General features: G+C 36.5%; 1 protein-coding gene across 5 annotated transcripts in view; it reads left to right on the forward strand.

The window, feature by feature from the left end:
• PTPN4 (protein tyrosine phosphatase non-receptor type 4) overlaps window positions 1-22,932 on the forward strand; it is a 111,913-nt gene that overhangs the window by 64,735 nt on the left and 24,246 nt on the right. For all 5 annotated transcript variants that reach the window (XR_010744025.1, XR_010744026.1, XM_066323041.1 and 2 more), the window contains 5 exons: window positions 5,552-5,724; window positions 9,453-9,521; window positions 16,152-16,286; window positions 17,500-17,655; window positions 22,162-22,321. Coding sequence is in view for 3 of the 5 variants with exons in the window: in XM_066323041.1 (XP_066179138.1) it covers window positions 5,552-5,724; window positions 9,453-9,521; window positions 16,152-16,286; window positions 17,500-17,655; window positions 22,162-22,321 (693 nt within the window). In the remaining 2 variants the exon portion in view is untranslated. The remainder of the gene's footprint in view (window positions 1-5,551; window positions 5,725-9,452; window positions 9,522-16,151; window positions 16,287-17,499; window positions 17,656-22,161; window positions 22,322-22,932) is intronic.

Here is a 22,932-nt window from a genome sequence, read left to right on the forward strand (position 1 = left end):
TGCTTGAGGTGTGTGTTTACTACCCCATGAAGCACCACAGGACCACTGTACATTTAATTCAGCAAGAAATGGATTGTTCTGAGCTTCCATCACAGATATAGCACTGGGGCAAGATGGAAGAATTAATTAAAAATATGACTACATGATTAACTTTTCAGATGAGTTAAGAGGTTTTGTGGAATTCTTACATCTGAAAGGATTTACTGTGAGGATGGTGAGACACTGGAACAGGTTGTGGATGCTGCAGCCTTGGCAGTGTTCATGGCCAGGTTGAACGACCTGGTCTAGTGGGAGGTGTCCCTGCCTATGACAGGTGGGTTGGGATTAGATGATCTTTAAGGTCTCTTCTAACCCTTACATGTTCTATGATTTGGAGACCTAAAATGCAGAGTTACAGAGTAGATACAAAAGATGACTCTAGACAGAAATGCATCTTGAGTACTACAGGGCTGTTCCAGGTTTCGAGACAATATAGTTAAACAAGAGGAACCCCAGTTCTGTCAGCTCAGGCTGATGTCTAGTGACTGGTACTAGTTCTGAAAACAGGAGTCATACAGGTGTACAGTTCCTTTAAAATCCTGAATTGGATGGGAGTCTGTCAACATGAGCAGAAAAGTGGTGATATAAAAAAAGGTGGAGGGGGAGTGTTGTATGGGGGTGACAGAGCATTTTTGTAAAACCCCACTGGAGCTACAGGCTCGTTCTCAAAGGCAGGCTGATGTCAAATTTTGTCTTGATACCAGTGTGTGTAACTTCCATTACAGTTGCAGGAAAGTTGTATTTGCATTTAAGATGAGAATTTGGGGTTTTTTTGGAATTCAGAAATTATGAACTGCAGTTGTTTTCTGAATCAGAACTTGATGAAAATGCTGTGGTAGCAGAGTTCAGGACCTTAAAAATTAAGATACCTAGATAAAAAATAGGATTGGGTACTGTATACTTGAGTGTTTCCTCTATTTTCTGCAGAAAAGAAATCTCCTTATAATAGAAGGTAATACAAAGATAGCTTTCTCATCTTCTTTCTTTTCAATACTCTACATATTGTTACTTGCATGAGAATGTAGTTTATATGATTAATGTAATTTCTCTTCTGAAACGTCTTATCCAAGCCAACAAATTAAAAAGCCTTGTAGTGTTTTTCTTTAAACTTTGTGTATCAGATGAAAAGTGGTGGCAAGAACTTAATTTTCATTCGTTCCAAGTCATGAATATCTTAAGATCAAAGCTCAAATTTGGCTTCCAAAGAAGTCATGCTTCAACTAATTTTTTAATCACAGCTAATATTAAAATTATTGTTTCCAGAGTTACTTTCCCTGACTAGATTCATAGGATAAGATAAAGCTCACCTATTTTCAGCTTAAGTTGGGTTAAAAGAACCTATTTTCTGTTGTATGTTACTTGGCTCATCATTAGACTTCCTCTGTAATAATCACATACAAAGGTGCAAAGGCTGAAACATTTTGCATGAGCAGGAAGTATGTTCTAGGATGAATGAAGTTGCTCTCTGTGGTATATTCCATTTGCTTTTGTTTTCGTTCCCATTAACAATAAAGGGAGGCTAAATGACTCTCTTTAGGCAGCAGAAACTAGGTGAAGTGACTCAGTGATTGCACATTTGGTATGTAAAGTATCTCTGGTCTAGTGCTTTGAGTGCATATTTTAAATCACCTATTTACAATATGGCAGGGGAAATACATTCATGGTATGCTGATGATGTGTTTCAAACTGGTGTGTAAAAATATAACAAATTGTACATCTGAGAAACCACATTTATTTTAATGCAAAGCTGGGATGCTGTAGGATATTAAGTTAGTGGACTTGGGAAAGGAATTTTCCACTGGTTTTATTTTTATTTTTCCCAACTGAGCTACATAGACATTTATATAATCCTAAAAAGATACTTTTTCAAATACTGCTAATGAGTGTTGAGGGCTTTTAATTGCAACTGTCCTCAAAAGTGCAAGTGCCTTATCTCGTAATCACCTATTAAATTTATTCGCTGACTTGGCATAGCTTAAAGGCATCAACATAAGTCAAGAATCATTTGCCTATTTTGATTAGATTATATCTGTGTTTAAATAAATCACTTAAATGAAGTGAGGTGAAGCAGTTGAATGTAACCGTCGACTATTTTCCAGTAGTAGTGTAATACAATCTTGAGTGGAAGCTGGTGGAGTATTCTGACAATCATATGGCTGAAGCATGTATCCACTGGAGTAGATTTTTTTGGGGGCTTTGTTTTTTTTATGGGGAAAAGTGTGTTATATGTAGGACTTCTTCATCCAACATTAGAAGCCCCCTGAGCCATTACTTCAATAGCAGGTTTTTCCACCATATCTTAGCTTGTTCTGCCTGCTCTGTATGCTGCTTTCTTTATATGCTTTGAAACTGTTTGAGAATAATTCAGTAGTTTAGTTTTTCTAGATGTTACCCATAACTTCTCTGATTCTATTAATCTGCACCTTTGGCTGTAGTAATATCAATAGCCAGCATTAAGCTCTTAATGCCATCCAAAATGTTTTTGTGAACTTGATTCTTCAACAGCCAAAGAAGCTGTTCAAGGTTTTCCTTTGCGTTTTTGGAGGCCAGATGTCCATTGAAAAATTACTTGAGTCTGGAACTAAATGATATGAAATGTTTCTGGCCATAACTGGAACCTGGTTTCAGTGAGTGGCCAAGATAATTGATTTTATTCTTTTAATTATGGGTTATGTATCTGAAGTTTGTGCTTTGAATTTTGACTGACTTTTTTTGACTGGCTTTTAGAAAGAACTTGGTCTGAAATCACAAGGTGATGCATGGGCTTATCTGCCCAAGTACATTCTTGATCTTAAGTAGCCCTGGCATTCATTAGATGCCTACTTGATTTCTGCCAAATCCTGTCAAAGTTTGTGTGTTGACCTTTTTTTGTGAAGAGCAGATACTGCTGGCAGAAGTATCTGTGCTGCTTTTAAGCTTTCACAGGACTTTTGCCCACTGTTTCTGCAAGACGTTGAGTATGGGGAGCAACTGCCATTATGAAGCATAAGTCTTTTTGTCTCTCTAAGATGAGTAGGGAATTTGTGCGTTTTCTTCTGGGATTTTCCCTTGTTTAGCCAAAGTTAAAGGGGCTCATTAAAGAGTAAGATTTTCAACTCAGTTTCTTTCCTGAGCAGCAAGAGATCTGTTCTGGAGTCACTGTTCAAGGCAGGCAAAGGTGGATTTGAATGAATGGTCCCCCTCAAGGTGCTTATTCAAGTACTGAGCTGTTCTGCGTGAGAGCAGCACCAAATTCAAGCATGTACTTGGGCTTTCTGCTTTTTTGTTGAGTTTGCATTTTTAATAATAGGAATGACGAAGATGACTTGGACTTCACTATACCCTACCTCTCTTTGTCTTACTGGAGTTTTGTGCTGGAGCCCAGAACTTCATTTAGCAGTATTGCATCCCAGCTGCTTCACTCTTGCTCTCCATAACAAGCTGACTGTTTTCCTCTCTTAAATAAAAATCAGTAAGATAATAATTTTGGAGCAGAATCCTGCAGTGCCTCTCTGAGATAGTCTTCTAACACTGATCTCAACAAACATAATCCCCTGAAATGCCTGCATGTCATTATCAGACCATAGAACATTCTGCATCTTGCTGGAGCCTTGTGCTGTAAAAGCATTCCATGGGCTGCAGGGCTGCAGTATAACTGTCCTGTTACTTTATGTGCTTTCAGCTGAGGCACCATGGATATTACAAATATCACCAATGGGGTCTTGTGCTGAGCCCACATTGATTCAAACCTGCTCTTTCCAAGGAATATAGAGGCAATCTTATGCTAAATCCAGCAGTAGAACCAGATCTTCCACCCCAGAACCATCAGCTAAGATGGATTTTAAGTGCCCAAGTTACATTAGAATATTACAGAACCTTCAAGGATTAACAGGGGAGGGATGAGTGCATATAGGAGCTAATATAATATATGATTCTGTACCTTAAACAATGTTTCCTAGCTGTAATTGAGATGAAGGGTAGGGTTTGAGAATCAGTTCTTCCTGCACTGCAATGAAAGCTTTAAAAGCTATGAATAGAACTATTGTTAAGGTACCTTTAAAGCTCTAGCACACCAAGTTCCTGTGAAAGTGCTGTCTCGCATTACAATTAAGTTGATCTTGCTGCAGCTCCTTCTCATCCTGCCTTACCAGCTCCTCCTTCATGCTTCATGTCTGATCTACTGATCAGATGGTGGCATGAGATTCAGATCAGCTCCTTTTCTGGAATACAAACTAGGGGAAACAGCAGGTTATATTTTTTCCCCAACCCATAATTATAATACTTTGAATGACATTAAAATGCATGATCACCAGCTCATATAACTTGTCAAATTTTCTTTTCCAACTGTTTAAAAGGCTGACAGAACATGAAAATTTGCTACATCATGATTACTTGTTGAAATCTAAAATCTTAGCTGTTTCATCCTTTACTGGATCCAAACAAAGGCATAATTGTACATAGTTGCTCTCTTGCAGAATAGTAATCTACCTTGTTTATATTGTTTGAGTTTTATATTGTTGATAAAGCCTTTTATAACTGCATAGGTAGTGGACTTAATTTCTGTTATCTTGTTTCTGATTTCTAATCTTTAAATGCTTCTGTTCACGTGTCTAGAAAATACAGGGAACAGTTTGCAATACTTGGAAATTAAAAACAGAGATATAAGTAATCTTTGTAATTGAATATCAGGATTTAGATTCTTGAATATAATTTCTTAAATTACATCAATAAATACGTAGAATTTGCTGTTTGTAGTAAATCTGTTTTATTTTGCTGTAAATTTGTCCTGTGGCTGAAAATACAGTGTCATTCTTGTTCCCAAATACAATACTGGGAGAAGAATTGCAGGTGTCTCTGCCTTGGTTTCTCAGCATATCTGAGGATGAGCAGACCAACAAGAGCTTAACTTGGAAAAAGACTTTACTACTAAGTGAAATCAGTTAAGGTGTGCAAAATGTTGGGGAGAATTTAGTACCATGAAGAGAAAGAAGGATGATGCTGATACTTCTGGACCTACAGAGGTTGTTGTCAAGCTCTCTTGACAGGCAGAATAGCTTAGCTTGCTTTGCCATTTTGCTTCTTGCATTTCCCTGGAATCTAATGAATCATTTAGAAGTAGGAACTGTCAGTTTCTCTTGAGATTGATACCTGTTCCCAATCTCCAATTGCCACATGTGCATGACAATTAGTCAACTGTAGTTTTGAACAGAGAGGCACATTTTCTTTGCGCTCCCAAATCATGGAATTCTTTTCATGTAATTTGGGTCATACTTTTTTGACCTGTTTCTATATAAGTAAACAGACTTAAACTTTGAGCAGGCTCTTTAAAAGAAAAAACAACCCAGGGGAACAAAAAATTCTTTAAAGAAATTGTAAAGGTATATTAAAAGGGTTCATTGTACGTTAATAGAAAATTAGAGTACCACTTAAAGCATGATTTTAAAAAAATAGCCCAAAGTCAACTATATTTATCTTATTTTCAAAAATAACTTGGAATAATTCTTACCTGAAATACATTTTTCTCACGTTTTAGCATGAATCTAGAGAAACATTACTGGGATTCAATATGGTGAATTACCGAGCGTGTAAGAATTTGTGGAAAGCTTGTGTTGAGCATCACACGTTCTTCCGTTTGGACAGACCACTCCCGCCTCAGAAGAACTTCTTTGCACATTATTTCACTTTGGGTTCCAAGTTCCGGTACTGGTAAGTACTGATGTGAAATATATGGGAAAGAATATGACTGAGTAGGCAGCTCATCAATAAACACAGGGAATTACCTAGAATCTGTATTAAAATGTAGTTCCGGTACGTTTTGAATCCTGCAACCTTTTCCCTTCTCTGTTGGCCAAAGTTTCACATGTCGCTAATAGTGTAAAGTTACCTTACACTTTTCAAGCCATCTTATTTTTTAAGATAGCTTGATAACACATCTCTTGTGTTACTAGTGCTCATTATTGCACTTGTGCTTTGAGATTATCCCCCAAGCTGCCTTTCTTGGCCTGTTCTCCTGCTGGGTTATGTTTATCTTAAAAATGCTGTCTCAAAACTTCAAAGTCTTTGACCTGCTGTTTTTGAAATCTGTCAAATCTCAGATACTGCATGCAGCAGCAGCAGCAACAAAACAGACCTACCTAAATACCAAATACAAATCACTGAAAAGAAGCTTGTACAAGTAAAGCTCACTTATCTACATGTATACAAATAGGAATTAGGTGAAAACAAAAGACATACATGTTCTGTATCAAAACCAGAACTTTAGAAAATAAGGAGGAAATTAAATCCATATAACATTTAAGGATGATCTTAAAATAATAGGCCAAGAGCTTGGAGGTGCACAGAATGACTGCAATAACTATAATCCCTGTAATGCTGGAGTGGTGGGTGGTGTCGCAGTTTGCTGGTGTATACTTTTTATTTAAAAAAGAAAAAAAATTCTCTGTTCAGTGACTGAATTAACTGTCTCTGCAGTAATGCATAATGCCAGTGGTTTAAATCATGCCTGAAACAGAGAATAACAGAGCTACTACTAATCATCCATCTAGAATAGCAGTAGTGTCTGTGACGTACAAAGGGACATGATGAAAAGCTAGAAAACACAATAACAGGCTATTTCTGTCACACTTGTGAATTGCATAAATGTATAAAGAGGAAAGTAATTCAGTGGCCAACTGTTTATAGCATCTGGTTTTTGACCAGCATTCGCAGTACCCGTTTGAGAAACAGCATTTTATGATCCTGAACAGTGTTTGAGGCTTGACTCAATGTTGCTGTAGAGAATTTCAGGAAGCTTTTCCATTTCTCTAAGGATTTTGAATCTGAATCATTGTGGTTACTATTACAGAATAGCTCTTTGATGATGACATTCAACTTTAGTTAACATAAGATGAAAAGGGAAGCTGTATAAAAATGAAGGAGGTCATTCAAGTTGCTGAAATAGCCAAAAGGCTGGAATTTCTGCAAGCGGTTTGAGAGCTTGTTGAGAGGCACTAACAGTGAGAGGTTAAGGACACTAGGCTTGTTTAATCTGGTGAAGAGGAAGCTAAGGGAGAATTTGGTAGCAATCCTAAAGCTACCTCAAGGGTAATGTCAGTACTGATGGTAAAGGGTGCTGGTAAACAGGCAGGTGAGATTTCACCTTGAGGATTTCTGGGTGGACATGAGGGAAAGTGTTTGGATTTTTCAGAGCTGTCTTGCTGGAACAAGTTACCTGGATGGGTTGTGGGATCTCTCTTAGTGGAGACTTTCAAAAGTCAGCTATACAAAGCCATGGCCACAGGTGACCTAGTGTTAGCAGAAGATTGGACTAGACACTTATAGTATGATAAAAAGGAGTCAATAAAATTCAGAACTGACAGGTCTAGACAGAATTATCCCCACTTCTGAAAGAATCGGGCATGTGAAATTGTTGAACTAGTAAGTTGTTACATAAGCTATTTCCATTGGTCTAAAATACTTCTATGCATCAAATGTTAAATCAAATTTGGGGGGGATTTTTTTTTTTTGTATTTTTTTAAAAAAAAGCTTCCAGGAGGTATCTAGCAGACTGTTAGTGAGCAAAGGTTGATTTCTGTACACTGTCACTAGATTTTTCAAAGTGGTTCTTTTAGAGTATTCCTCACCAAATACTGATGAAAAAAATGAAGAGTTTTACTGTGTATCAGCATCTATTTTAACCATATGGGAAACAAGTAGGTTCCTTCTTCACAACAGAGGAAAGTTACCATTGAGTGATACAGAGTTTTGTAGTAAAATCTGAAGTAGAAGGTTTTGGTGGTATTTCACAGTAAAGGGTGAGTAGGCAATAAAATAGTAGATTAAGTTCAGTGCCCAAAGACACAAAATAAATTACACAGAGAGAGAAAAGACCAGGAACATCAGTTCTCTGAAAACCTTAAATCAGTTATTAGCAGCAGTTTTAGGAGGACAAATGCAATGACAGAGTTATTGGAAAGGAACAGAGGCCAATACAGCCAACTTTTACTGCCTGTTGGAGTTAAAAATGTGTAACTCAGCAATTTAGCTGGCAGCAGGTTTGGAAAGAGAAATTCCCTGGAATCACAGCATGGCAGAGGTTGGAGGGCAGCTCTGGACACTGTTGAGTCCAATGTCCTGTCCTAACAGGGTCCACTGTAGCATGTTGCCTAGGAGAGTATCCAGCCAGGTTTTGAATGTCTCCAAGGAGGAAAACTGCACCATCTCTGAGCCACCTGGTTCAGAGTTAAACTGTATTCAAAGAAAAGCTTTGTTTTGGTGGGTAGTGAGGCTGTTGTTTTGTAGCCCTGTCCTTGCTGCCTGCCCTGATTAAGAGATCTCATATTTCTGTTTATGCTGATTGCCTCTTGTGCTGTCTCTGGGCTTCCGTCAGAAGTGTCTGGCTGTATTTTTTACTTTCCCTTTCTGGCATTTGATCCTCCTGAGCCTTTTTTTTCCTGAGGCTGAGCAGTCCCAGCTCTCTCAGCCTTTTCCCATCCATCAGATGCTGCAGACCCTTAATTGTCTTTGTAGCCCTTTGCTTGAGTTGCAGAGCACTGGAACTCCACCAGGCATTCCAGATGTGCTCTCACCTGTGCTGGGCAAACCTGGTCTCCAGCCAGTTGACACTCAGCTTGTGCATGGGGTTATTCCTCCTCAGTTGCAAGTCTTTGCATTTTCCTTCACTGAATTTCATGAGATTCCAGCTGACCATTTCTCAGGTCTTTACACATTTAGTACTTCTGCAATATGAATGTGGAAATAGCTGATTCTTTGGTTTCATAATGTAAATACCTATGTAGGAGACCCTGTGCTTGTTCTGAAGTTATTAATGGGGAAGTGGCCACAAGAGCGAGTCTTGCTGGTATCTTGTCACCAATTCCCAAGTGCTGATAGATGCTCAAAAATTGTACTTTTTTTTTCTAGAAGAGAAATTTTGAAACATTATAACGAATCTTTGATTTGACACAAGACATCTGGTTTTATTTGAAAAGTCAGCAAGTTCAAGATCTAAACTTAGTTTTGACAAGTTGAATAGAAGAATACTATCCTCATGTGCTTATCATGTAATTTTTTGTGGTATTTTGCTAAACTAAGTAGCAACTAACTAATTAGCAATTCAGGAAATAGTTCGGGAAGAGTATAGAAAAAGACACTGTTTTTAACAGTGGCTGTAACAGGAAATGCTATTAAGTGTTAGCCAAAGATCCAAGCAGAGATTTCTTATTGCTTTGGATAAAAAAGCAAACAGAAGGGAAAGTTTTTGTTATAGCTAAAATTATTTGGAAAGAAGACGTACATTTCTACTAAATGCTTTCTAAGATTATACTGTACTGAAACGGGGGCAATTGCTTGAGCATGACTGAAAACAGAATTTAGTTATTTTGAGATGGGTTCAGTTTTAAACAGAAATTGTTACTTAATCATGTTGGATTTAGCAGTTTGGTTTTGTTTTCCAGTGGGAGAACAGAGGTCCAATCTGTGCAGTATGGTAAAGAAAGAGCAAATAAAGACAGGGTATTTGCAAGGTAAGTAATTTGCATTCTTTAATATTTCCCCCTTTATGTATTTTCAAAACCCAGAATAGCCTTCAGTCTATGTAGTTTGTTGTTACTTGTATTAGCCCTCTTTGTACTGTTTTTATTACAAAGAATGGTCTCCTGCTGTTAAAATATTCCATTAAAATACTGAGTTAATGGCTGTTTTTGTCTATGATAATAACCTGCAACTGCACATATGTATTTCCTGTAGAATAAGTGCAATGAGTCTTACTTGTGAGAACAGCCTTATCACTGTAGTCCCTGTAAGGCATTTTATGAAAGGTGGGCTGCTTCTGAAGGTATGTGGTCACAGAGTAGTTGGCTAATCGAGAATATATTACTTACTTTTGTTCCAGGCTGCTTGGGAGTTTAGTGATTACAATAAAAGAATCAAGACATAAACTTCATTATTTCTTCAGAAATTATGATGCTGTTTTCCAAAGTAAAACAGCTGCTACATCCACCTGGCAGTTTGCTCTGATGATTAATAGAATCATTGCAGGGAGGGGGGGCAGCTCTGTCCTTTTTTTTATGCTTCTCCTTTTACTGAGATCCGAGATGTCTTTTTGCCCCTTAAGGAACTCCAGAGTTCAATTTTATGCTTGCAGACTTCTAGTAGTAAGTCCAGCAACTTTTCCAAGTGCCGCAGACACTGTTTTCAAGAGCACTGGTGAATTCTGTCTTGATTTCCTTCCCTGTCTCCACCCCTTCTTTCCCTTGTGCATTAGAGTGTAATTTGGGTTTTACCTCAGCCCACCATAAACAGCTCCGTACTAGATTTGGGGGGGCAGAAATTCTGTAACATGCTGGTTCAACAAGTAGATTTTATAAAACCATTTTTTTCTATGTAAAATCATGTTTTACTTTATTTAATTTAATTTGGGAATGTGAGTGAATTAAGTTTTGTACTTGGAGCAACTTCTTTTAGTACTCAGGAGACTCAACACTGTGACAGGTGAGCTTTACATCACTAAATCATAGCTGTGAATCAGTTAAAAACTGTTTTTCTTGTTGCATTCTGAACTTAGCAATTCCACACAAGTCAGGAGAGTGTAGGAGAGCTGATACTTTGTTTTGAAGAATATTTTTATTATTTCAGAAACTCATATGCAGTAGATGGCACTCTTCCCTTTGCAGCAAAACCCAACAAATGCTGCTGAGGGTCACTTCTACTTTTCCACGTATAGTTGGATAAAATTGATGACGTTGATAAAATTGAAAGCCATGGCTGGATCTGCTCTTATTTTTATAAATCTTGGGGGTTTTTAGTTAATAAAATGCTTGGCTCTTCCATCCTCAGGAATTTTATTTTCCATTGTTGCTTTTTTATTAAGAAGTAGATAATTTATCCATATATTTTGAGTTTCCAAGAAATGTTAATGACTGATGTCTGAGGCATATATGTTTATATCAATGAAATTAAATAATGGTGTATTGTATTAAAAGCCTCAAAAGGCTTTTAATGACTCAACTGTTTCTTCTGTCTTCCTCATGACAGTGTGCAATTAATGTATTTTCAATTTTAAAGACCTTTAATATTTTCAAGGGTGAAAAAAGCTTGAAACAGAAGACCTTTCTAGAACACAGTGTTGTTTGAGAAACTTTATCTAAGAACATTAATTTTTTGTCTTCTAAACATTTACATTTCAAGTTGATGTACTGAGCAGATGTCAGCCTTTTTGTATTCATACAGAGGATAAATTTTGTTTTCTAAGATTTTCCAGGTATAAAGTGGGCTTTGTTCCTGGAACCTGTCTTTTGCTTTTATGGTGTGTCTTTATCAGACAAAGTCATGGTGATGTTGAGCAGCCCTTCAAGCTCTCAGGCAGTAGGCTTCTTTTAGTTGCTTTTCAAGGTCTTTCTTGAGAATTAGGTAGGCACATAAATTTCAATAATTACTGTTGCTTTTATTATTATTACATTAGAAGATTTATTCAAGATCAGTTAAAAAATGTTTTCGGTGGGTTTTTTTGTAGCGTTGTCCAGATTTACTCTTGGATTTCTAAACAATATCTAATTAGAAACTACTTTATTTAAATTAATGCTGTCTAAGCAAACCTTTGAATCATTTCATGGTGAGAAAATGAACACAGAAAATTTCACTGAGTTGTTACTTGAGTGATCTGTTATAAGTTGGGAAATGGTGATTGCCGCAAGTAATGACCAGCCCATTTGGCCTTTACACACTGAGTAGAATGGGGGTGTGGAACAAGAGGCAGGGAAATAAAATTTTTTAACAGCCATTTAAATAAAACAAGCAATTCCAACCTACAGGTAACAGGCTTAGCTCTTTGTTCTCAGGATTTTACTTTAAAATTAGCTGAAGGATTTTTTTTTTCCAAATCATAGAAACATTTACATTTAATCTTTAAAAGTGGAATTATTACTGTGAAGGATATGTTCTGTAGTAAATAGCATACATTATGTAGGTGCTGTTTTCTTAATTTTCATGCAGCATTAAGTTCAGCATTCTGAAGACTGTTGCTGCAGTTGTTTAGGTTTTGGGGGGTTTTTTTTGGTTAGTTTTTTAAAATAATTTTCATAGCAGCTGTTCTCTTGGCCTCACATATTGTAGGATATTCATAATCCATGGAACCCCATTAGAATTCCCAGAAACTTAATAAAAGTAGATAATACGAGTAAAAATTGTTGAATCAAGTCACAAATAAGGAGAATGCTTAAAGGGCACTGCTTTCTCTTAGAGTACTTGCAAAATATTCTAGGGCTGTTAAGTTCTGGTGTGCAAGGGGGCTGAGAGAAGGGAGTTTGAGTGAGTGGGTGTCAGTCATTTGTGTCTGCAAACTCCCTATCATTAAAATGCAGTCTCTGTTTCCAAAAATTCAATCTTGCTTCACCTATACGCTTTTTCAGGTCAATTAAATATTTTCTCAGGTATTTTAAATGACATATGTCATTTGTGTGATACACATTACAGATTTGTGTATAGTTTCAGTCTCTTGGTCTGCAGCAGTATTTGTCAGTTTTGCTGAGAAATGTGTTCCCTGTACTCCTTGTCAAAATACACGCAAGGCTGTGGCTTCAGGTTATGTTTCTTTTTAGGACAGAAGTTACTTTTTAAATTCCCACCTGTATTCCCAAACAATGCATTTGTTCTTTCTCACCTTCTGCAAGATTTAGCCCTTCAGCTGTGGGATGCCAAACAAATTCCGTCTTTGAAGTCTTTTCTGTACTGTAGCTGAGCTAATATAATGTCCTGGGGTTTTTTAGTTGTGTTACGTAATTTCATCTCTGCTACTCGGTTTTGGGTGTTTGGGAGGTTTTTGGGGGGTTTTTGTATTTGCTGTAACATTGCAGCTCATAAGACTTGGGGGCAGGTAAAGTTTTCAGTTCTATTGCTACTCAAGTAGATGGAAGTGCTTTCTAACTTTCTTAGGAAAGTTTCTGCAGGTACACCAAAATTAAATCTGAGAATTGCTTGTTCTGTTAAGTATCAGTGCCCTGTGCTGGGTGCAATAGAAGCATCCTGAGCAGACAGGGGTGGAGTTTAGAATTTCAAAATGTCAAAGTTTTATGCATCTTAGTTCCCTTCTCCCATCTCCTCAGCTGCACTCTGGCATGAGAAAATTATTTTAATATTGTTAGAAGTCAGAGATAACAGGACAAATTACACAACAAATCTTAAATGTTAATTAAATAAAACAAGTTTTTTGTTAGATTTAGAAGTGTTGACAGGAGAACTAAAATCAAAAAGCTACAGCACTAAAAAGTTCAGTTCTGCAGTGTGGTAATTTTTTCTTTGAAATGTCTGCAAAGACAGGAAATTGGGGCAACAAACATGAGTGGGTGGGGACTCTGAGGTTAGAGCTGTTAATAAAATAATTGGAATGAAGCTTTGGTGATAAACGCTGCAGCTGTTTATCATGGTGGTGTAAGGTATTCTGAAAGATCAGACCTTATCCACAGTAAAAGGTGAGTGGGTTTTTGACATTGGATGTTTTCACAGGGAAAAAGGTGATGCTTTGTTCATTTTGGAGTTGGGTTAGTTTGTTGTATAGATTGAGGAAGTTTACATAAACATAGTTACAGACTGTGACTTAAAGTACAAAGCAGTGGGGGTTTTTGAAGCAGTCAAAAGTATAATTTTTGGAAAAACTTGGGGTTTTTTTCCCCACCCTATATGCTCCTGTGTGTCTCTTTGTAATTTATCTTGTTTGACACAGGCAAAGATTGTGCACTTAAACTGTTGCTGCATGTTAAATAAAGAAAAGCCCCCTCCTCCAACTCTCCTACATTCCATTTGTTGCTTTTTTACTGAAGGGAAATGAGGTTCAGTAGTTGCCTTTACATGTCTGTCAGCAAATACCGAATCTGCAGTCCTGTATGTACCGAATTCAGCATTGGTTATATTATGTTCTTCCCTCAGACTGTTCTTTGGTTGGTAGTAGAATCCACCTCTTGGCAGAGCTGGCTCTTGGTGCTCATCTGCTGCCTGCAAACAGATAATTGAGTGTCAGCAGGGTCCAGCTAATCAGAGTCCTGATCAATAAAAGAGTAACAAAAAGCTAGAATTAAACATGCATTTCAGTTCTGCTATTTCACTTTCATGTTATTTTACCTGTTTAGAACTGCTCACATTTACATGTTTGTGAAGAAGATACCTAAGTGGTTTGAGTTGCTTACATTTGAAGCAAATCTCAGAAATTGGAATTTTAGTTTAATTGATCTGATACTAAGCAAATTATTTTTCAAATTAAATTAATACTCCTTAAATATAGTGAAGCATGCTAAGAAATTGGATGTGCTTCTCCTGAGGAATTAATTGATATTTTCTCTCTTTTCAAATATTTATATAGTATTAGATTTTTTTTTCCCAGGTGGAATAACACCTGAAATAGTATTATTCAGAACAGCCCATCTTGCTTAACTGTCTGAAATTTGTCAGCTCTTACTCTGTAAGACTTTAGAGCAGCAAAGCAGAATGCAATACATGTTTAGAACTGCTTGGTGAGGTAAAAATAATGATAAACCCTCCACAAGCACACCACTGCTCTATTAGTATCAAACAGTTTGACATCTTACTTATTTCTGTATGTGAAGCTTGTTCAATGTAGTGTTTGGTTGGCTTTTGTTGTAGGCTTTTTTGATAATATTAAGGTGGTGACTTGCATTGAGTTTTATGTTCTCTGAGAAGCAAAAATAGATTTGTAACCGAGCTTCTCGTTTTCAGAGGATGTTATTTGTGTACAGGTAATTCCTTAATTTCTCAAAGTTCCTTTCTGGAGGTGCTCTTCCAGTAAACCAGTAACAATGACGACAATAAAGAAAAGTTACATGTGTCACAAGGACAGTGAAGGCAGAAATTATTTTTTTGATATGGGTGTATGGAGCTGTACTGCTCATACAATAATATGTTGTCACCTCATTGTGCAAAGCTGGAGAATTTAGTGATAGAATATGGAAGAAAATGGAAATTAAATAATCATGTCAAAAGATTGAAGTATCAGTGGAACTAGATACTATCGCTTTGGTAACGATAGAGGAGAAATCTGCACTATGTAGCACCATCAAAGCAGTAGAAGTAAAGTAAAAACCCAGTAACACAAATTATACAGGACATGTACGGATTGTTTAAAAGTTGGGGTTTTTTGTTGGCAGAAGAATTTTCAGTTGAAAACAACAAACCACGAAAGTCTGGGTATGTTTAGTTGCAGGATGACTGAAACATCCAGTGCAATGCTGAGAAAAAAAATAACCACAGATGATTTATTTGATGCTTTGTAGTATAAAAGGCAAATGTTGTATGTCATGAGAGATTACAAGTATGGTTTCATTTCTGCTTAAGAAATACGTGAAAGAAAAAGCAGGAGACTGTAGGCATCCTGGAATGACTGGAGAATGGGAAGAAAAAGTTTTGTTAATGTTATGAAAGGGCAACAAGTAGAAAATAGAATTCCTGTTGTATAAATGCACTGCTGAGAATAACCTTTAACCTGAAGGACATTTCTGGCACAAAACCAAATGAAGTTCTGTTACCTGTAAAGATGTTTCAATAATTAAATAATAGTATTGTATCTGCCTGACAAGTGGTGAGGCACATTCTGGAAGAAAGCATGTCATGATGGAAATCCCTAATGTCTAAATGAAACTTTGCAACTCTGTTGCCATGTTGTTTATTACCTCACTTTCAGTTCTTCAAAGTCTTAGGGAGTTTTTTTGCTTGATGTTTTCACTGCTTAATTTTTCCTGAGGTGGCTAAGCAGTTGTGTTACATAGAGGGGTGGTTTTTTTACTTTTCTGTTTGGTTTTGTTCTCCATTTTCTAAGTTCAGCTCTCTCAATTATTATGCTGTTTGAGTCAGGTTGTCTTTGAAGCATTAGAAGTTTAGTGAGTTCAGATTCTGTCTTGCCTGTCTCCCTCACAGCAGACAGTAGTTTATTACTATTTCAATGGCATTCTTTTCGAAGTACAGTAAATGAAGTACAGTGGATGGAGAAAATACAAACTGCCCATGTAAATACAGCTTTGCATTACTGCATTTCCGTTCTTACATATCATTTGGTTTCCTCTGACAGAACATCAGTTTTCATTGTGGTAAGTTTTATATAATTTTGTTCCTATATCGTACACTTTTTGGTTAGTCATTTTTTCTTCTTCTAGATCCCCCAGTAAACCCTTGGCACGGAAAGTAATGAGTGGGATGGATTGGGAAGTAGTGAGTAGGAACTCACTGTCTGATGATAGGTTGGAGACCCAGAGCCTCCCATCACGGTCTCCACCTGGAACTCCAAATCAGTGAGTAGCATCAAATTTTCTCTCCCTACAAGTGCCTCTACACCTCTAATATGGGTGACCTACTTGTGTAATAAGGATTAATGTGTAATGTAGACAAACAGCTCCAAAAAATCTGTGCCAAATGATTGTCTGCAATACTTAGCTTCAGATTCAAAAACGGTTTTTATGGGTGAGTTTTATGTGCTTCTCACTTGACCTATAAAAAGTGTAGGATGTATCACACTACCCTAAATTTGAGAGTTTGAGTTTTCTCAAGCACAGTTAAAACTAAGTTATTAATTTGGTTAAAGAAATACCCTGATGCTAAAATCTATGTAATATTTTAAAAATAATTTATTTTGTTTAATACCACTTTTTTTAAATTGTGGAAAATTACTTAATTGAAAACCCTTGCAGGTTTATTCCTCTCAATTTTTTTGCCTTTCCTTTCTATGTTCACTCTTTTCACATGATAGAGCCTTCTGTTTCAAGTTAGTGAAAAAACATTCCTGATTTCTTTTGGAAGGTGACCAATTTTCTCAGTGTGCTGAAACTTGCTTAAGAGTCAGTATTACTCAATTTTGTATTACATAAACGACAAGATTTTAAGATTCTGCAGCATATTATTGACAAGATTAATGTTTTAAATACCTGTAGCATTTAAAAATCACTGAAAATTGTGTAATAATGATGCTTAAAGCATAACAAAATTAATCATGCATGTTTAAAAGAATTTTAATATTGTCATGCTAGTTTCCAAATGGGAAAATACTGGATTCCAGAAATCATAAGACTCAGTGCAAAGCCTGTGATTCTTCTAGGAGATGCAGGGGATAAATTGTTCATTTTAATGAATTCAGGTTAAGTTCTGCCACGAACAAAGTCAGGACTTGTCTCCTTAGGAATCCATTTTTCTTTGTGTTAACTGGGCTGTCACCTTGTTCATTGGTCCATAATAGTTTCAGGCTTCTTTAATTAAAAATAAATAATAATTTTAAACAGCTCTTAGTGTTTATTTAAATAATTTTTGAACACTTAAAAACTCAGTGCATGTTGATCTGACAACATAATTGTTTCAGTGATTTTTGAAATTTTAGTAAAAACTAAGTGTATGAACGTGTGCTTGCATTGAGAGGAAATAATTTTTTTAGTGTCCCATTTTAGTGGGTGTATCAGAAATGTATGTTAACAATGATATTCTTGTCACATTGCACTGCTCTGCTTCCCCTCTTAGTCGCAACTCTGCCTTCGCTCAAGGAGCCCGGTTACGACCCTCGTCAGTTGGACATTTAGTGGATCATGTGGTTCACACCTCCCCCAGTGAAGTATTTGTAAATCACAGATCTCCATCCTCCACCCAGGCCAACAGCATCATACTGGAATCATCCCCGTAAGTTCTGCTCTTACCGCGCCACTGTAGCGTGCAGGGCTTCTGAAGAGAAGTCAGAAATCTTGGCCTTGAAGAACTTATTGTTAAATGTGGGGTCAGGGAGAGCCAGGCAATCTAATAAAAAGGTGCCTGTTGTTTAGGGAATGTTAGTATAGGTCTTACTGTGAGAAAGAGCTAGATGGTGCAGAACTGAAGACCGGTGTCTGACATATTCCAGGTTCAGGATTACAATACTGTCCCCACCAACACAATCTGTGGGTTTGCTGTAATGTGACCATCAGTGTCTGGGCATGGAAACAAGTGTCTGGGTGGATTTTTGATAGAATTGAAGAAAAGTTTTAGTTCCCACAAGTTTGGAAATGTTGCTTTTTGTCAACGTACAGAAGTGAGCTTTCCAAATTGGGTAGCCAAAATATCTTTTTGGCACCCCAGCATTTGGACAGTGCTAGTATATTTGGTATATTGTTACAGAGTTTATTGTTTTAAGCTGACACCGTGAGGCCTTCTCCCCCCCACCCCACCCCCCCAAATTATCCAATTATGCTGAGTATTCTTTATATTGTAAAATTACTTACTGTAAGATAAAATGGGCAAAATAAGAGCTATTATTGTGTATTGGGTCCAGAAGGAAGACAAACAAAAAACCCATTGACTTATTCAAAGATACTGAAATATGCAATAAATTGTGTTCAGAGTACAGATTAATTCGGAAAAATACTGTAATATATACTATTTTATCACTGCCACTGTACCCTCTTAGTATAGTTGTATGTTTAATGTCAGATATGCCCTCATAATTTGGTATAATAATCTCTGTTGGCAGGGAAATTTTGCTCATGGTTTCAAAACCAATTGAGAATTGTAGAACAGCACATACCTGATTACGTTTATAACCAAATGGTATGTCTCAGGAAAAAATTACTCTGGGAAGCTATTTAAACAGTTTTAACACCTTGCTTAGACTGAGTGTACTTTCAGTTTTAACAGCTATGTGTAGTTATTAGGAGGGAAATAGAATACCAAACTTTTAAAGTTTTATAAAATAGCACATGATGCTTTTTACAATAGGCTACAATAGTTACAAATTGACCCTCAGCTAGTTGCTTAACTTATAGGGTTATGTAGTACTAATTTGACCTAATCATGTATATGCTCCTTTTTTTGGTGGGCTTCTTAACGTATTCACATGTCAAAGGACTCTCAGAACTGGAACAGTCATGAATCTTTTCTCATACTAGAGTTTTGTTGTCCAAAAGCCACACAGGGTCAGGTTGCTTCTGAGCTAAAGCTTCCAACTGAAGTCAGTTATGAGAAACCCTTACTGAATGACTGAACGAGTGATACAGTGAAGAAAGCACAACTTCTAAATACTCTCTTTTATTCATATGCCTTTAGTCAAAGTTGTACAAGATCTTCATGAGTGTTCTTAGGATTTGTTTATTTAGTACTTGATTTCTTGAGTAAGTCACCATAGAAATAAGTCTTAGAAAGAGAGGAAGTGGTTTTGTAGAACTCTGGCTGTTCTTTTTCATGTTTTTGCACCTTTTCTGCAGAAAAAGTATCACTCTTCCATCACTAAGTGTAAGGGGCTCATTTTTTTGTTCCTCTTGTTGGAAGATTAAAGTTAAAATTTAATACTATACTATCCTAGTATAGATCTCTAGCATAAGATACTTAAAAGAATGAGGACATTGACTTTCAAAAATATATGAAACCCCATTAAAGTATTTTGAAGCTTTAAGGTGATGTTATTGATTCAAGATTTGCCATTTATGAAATAAAATAGTAGACAAGAAGTTCATATTAGCTATATAATTTTAAATTACACTCTTCTACAGTCCAAAAAGATATTTCTTAACCAATTTCACCTTTCTAGCTGAAAAGTTATAGTAGTCCACGTGCTAATTTGTCAGAAGCTATTATTTGTTGATTGAATTTATATGTGTGAAAAAGAGGGGCTAACCTGACTGGCAATAGTTTAGTGATCTTTTTGAGTTTGGAATCAACATAGCAAAAGAAATTAACACTTTCCATGCAGTTCAGAAGGATATCATAGCTTAGCTAATATACCCTTTAATTGCACATCTTTTCTCCATCTGCATGTCCTATTCAACACTAAATTGAGAAACAGTGTTTGTAGTTCACTGAGGTAATTATAACCTCAAATTCCAAAACCACGTGATAAGTGTTTAGTTTAATAAATTTATGGGGGTGTGTATGAAACTTTTGCTAAATATATTAAAAAGATCAGACCGGATATCTGTAACAAAAATACCCAAAGCTTGCCAGTGCCAGGGTTTGTGTGTTATTTTATTTTTATGTAAATTGCTGAATTCAGTAACAGAGAGCTGCTTTGCCTGCAAAATAGGCTGCTTTCACTGCCATTGTCTGTACATTCATAAGGAAATTCAAAGCTGACTGGGCAAATATAAAGCAGTGAAGTTTATGCCCAAGGCTTTATTGTTAGTTCTCACAATTCATTATGCTAATATATTACAGTACTTGCATTGCTGCTTGTAAAATGCTCATTTAAGTAACTTTTCAGATCTTTTCTATAAGTTTATGTGTTCACTCGGAATTTATTTGTATTTGTTGACATGTATGTACAGACATCTAGTCAAACATAAGATCCATCTTCTGCTTTTATGAGAATAATTTCTTTTGTGTTGCTGTTCATGTTTTCTGTTCCTTTTTTTTTTTTTTTTCCTTTGGTTTAAAACTCTCAGGTGTAATTGTTTCCAGGAAAATACATAACTTAAAAGACTGAGTAATCTGTGCTGGCCAGACTTGAATGAATGCATAGGCAGCTAAAAATCTCTGGGTGACCTTTGTAAGTCTAAATGGTGTATAGCTGCCTTGCAGATTTGTTTTGCAAATGTTGACAATCATCATATTTTTCTCTCCACAAAAATGAATTCAGAAAAGCTGCTTATCTTGAAAAATGAAACGTGCTCTTTTTTGTTACTTGTACTGAGAAGTGTTAAGAAATACTATTTTTCTTCCCAACTGTGTTTTGAACATGAGGTTCTTCAGACATCAGACTGAATAATTAGTAGATTTTTTTCTCTTAACACTTCATGAAAAAATATTTGCTGAAAGTTGAAATAAAGCAGAAAAATAGAGAAAAATATTGTTGAGATCTTTTCAAATGTGCTGTTTTCTTTCATACACTGACAAAAATGTTACCAGTTCTGTTTTCTAAGAATATTGGCTATTTTTTTTTTTTAAACTGAAGCAGAAAATGTTTGGCATTTCAAAGTGAAGTGTTCTATTTCCCAGTTTTCATGCTTTTTGAAAGAGGCTCATCCTTTTTTTTTATTATTATTATCAGTATACTCAGTTTTTGCTCAGAGTTTTTTTTATTTTTGAACATATATCTGGGAACTGCCTGCCTTGAATTGCATGGAGCCAAATTATGTGGTATGGAGTTTGATATGTGCCTTAGGTTTTCAGGTTTGCAGCAACTTGAAAGCTAGTGCAGTCTCGTACTGAGAGTCTTGCCCTGCTAATGGTTTACTGAGGTGAGACTACTAAATACAGAAGAGCTGCTCACATAGCTACCAGTGCATTTTGGAGGGAGTTATGTGATGAGTTACCACTACAGCTTGCTGATAACCAAAGGAGCAGTGTCCTGGTTTTGCCTCTGGGAGTGTCCTTCCCTCTTTCTATGGTGGCCAGCCTTGAGATAGACCAGAGGACTCAGGCTTGTCCAAAAAAGTATTTTTGATTGCTTGGTGTAAGCTGCCTTAGCCGAGGGAGGAGCACCAGTTCTTCAAGGAAGCAGCCAGGGATGGGATGTGAGTGAAAGAACAGGCACCCCTATTTTTGGTGGTAGCATTCTCTTTAGATTTAGCTATAACCTGCAAGTTCATGCTTGATAGTTTATGGATCTGGTATCAGTGGGCTGTTGTCTGAAATCGTTAAATGGTTTAATAGCACCTTTTAATGGGGAGCCTGTGGAGGACGATGTATCCTGCTGGTATTTAGAAACTGGCATTCAAACCAAGTTATGGGAGCTTGCTGCCCTTTTGAGCCTTTCCAAATGTTGTTCTTAGTTCTTAAATATAAATTCATATAATGAAAGATGAATCATATATTTATGTAATACAAATTACACAGTTAAGCTTTTATTCCAAGAGAACTAACAAAAGGAAATTCTTCATATTATACAGAAACACAGAGAACATTGTTATTAATGTAGAATGGAGTGCTAGCAGATAAGAAGTAGTGAGTTACGTATGCTAAAACCATTTTTTAAAAAGGTCATAGGTAAAAGATGAACTTGCTGGTTCTGTGTACAGAAACAGAAAAATGCTGCAACAGGTGCAAGCATAGACTGACACTATAGTCTATTGCATTACATTTTTGAAAGTTCTAAAAATACTTACAGATGATCATCTCTCAAATTCTTGAGTTTCTTCTAATGTTTTCAGTTTATTTGCAACCTCGAAAGAACTGTCAATATATCATACTTGTTCTACTTTATACTTCTATTTTGGTCTTTAGATCTCAAGAAACTCCTATAGATGGGCAGCCTCCAGCATTACCACCCAAACAATTTAAAAAGAACAGTTGGAACCAAATTCATCATTCACACTCACAGCAAGAACTGGATAACCACATTAATGAAACGTTTGATGTTCCTTCATCACCTGAAAAATCCACCGTAAGTTTTTTGATCCAGTTGAACCATTCTTCTTTTTATTAGAACAATGATCCTGATTTTACATGAGCTTGGCTCTGAAGCATTTTGGAGCTGCTGTGTTTGTGCATTACCTTGCAGCATTTCTGTTATCCATACTGTTTCTTCGCTGGCTCCTGCTGGCTTTACTCTAGCTGCTGGAGTAGTGCTTTGTCAGTCAAATCACTACATTGGGATGGTTATTTTGAGCATTAGCTTTTCAGCACCTAACATCTTCTTTGAGAAGTCATTTGCCATCAATTTTAGAGAAGACATTGCAAATGTTTAATCCAGCTTTAGTTAAAAAGGTAAACCTGAAAATGCCTACCAGCTTCTAGAGTGGTTTTATCAGGAGAAGCTTCTTGAGTCTGTGGTTGCATTTCTCATCAGAATTTCCAGCAAAGAGACTATCAAGGGGCCTGTGACAGCAAATACAAAAATATGAGCAAAAGGTTTTTTTCCATAATCAAGGTTGTGTGAGATGAGTAAGATAGTCAGTTGATTGTCTGACTGAGGAGAAATCTCTGATCATTTTGGAGATTTTTGTCCTTCCAAAAGTTTTCCAGTCATTCTAGATTTTATACTGATGTGAACAG

The sequence above is a fragment of the Sylvia atricapilla genome, chromosome 7 (genome assembly GCF_009819655.1).
Source record: "Sylvia atricapilla isolate bSylAtr1 chromosome 7, bSylAtr1.pri, whole genome shotgun sequence".
Lineage (NCBI taxonomy): Eukaryota > Metazoa > Chordata > Aves > Passeriformes > Sylviidae > Sylvia > Sylvia atricapilla.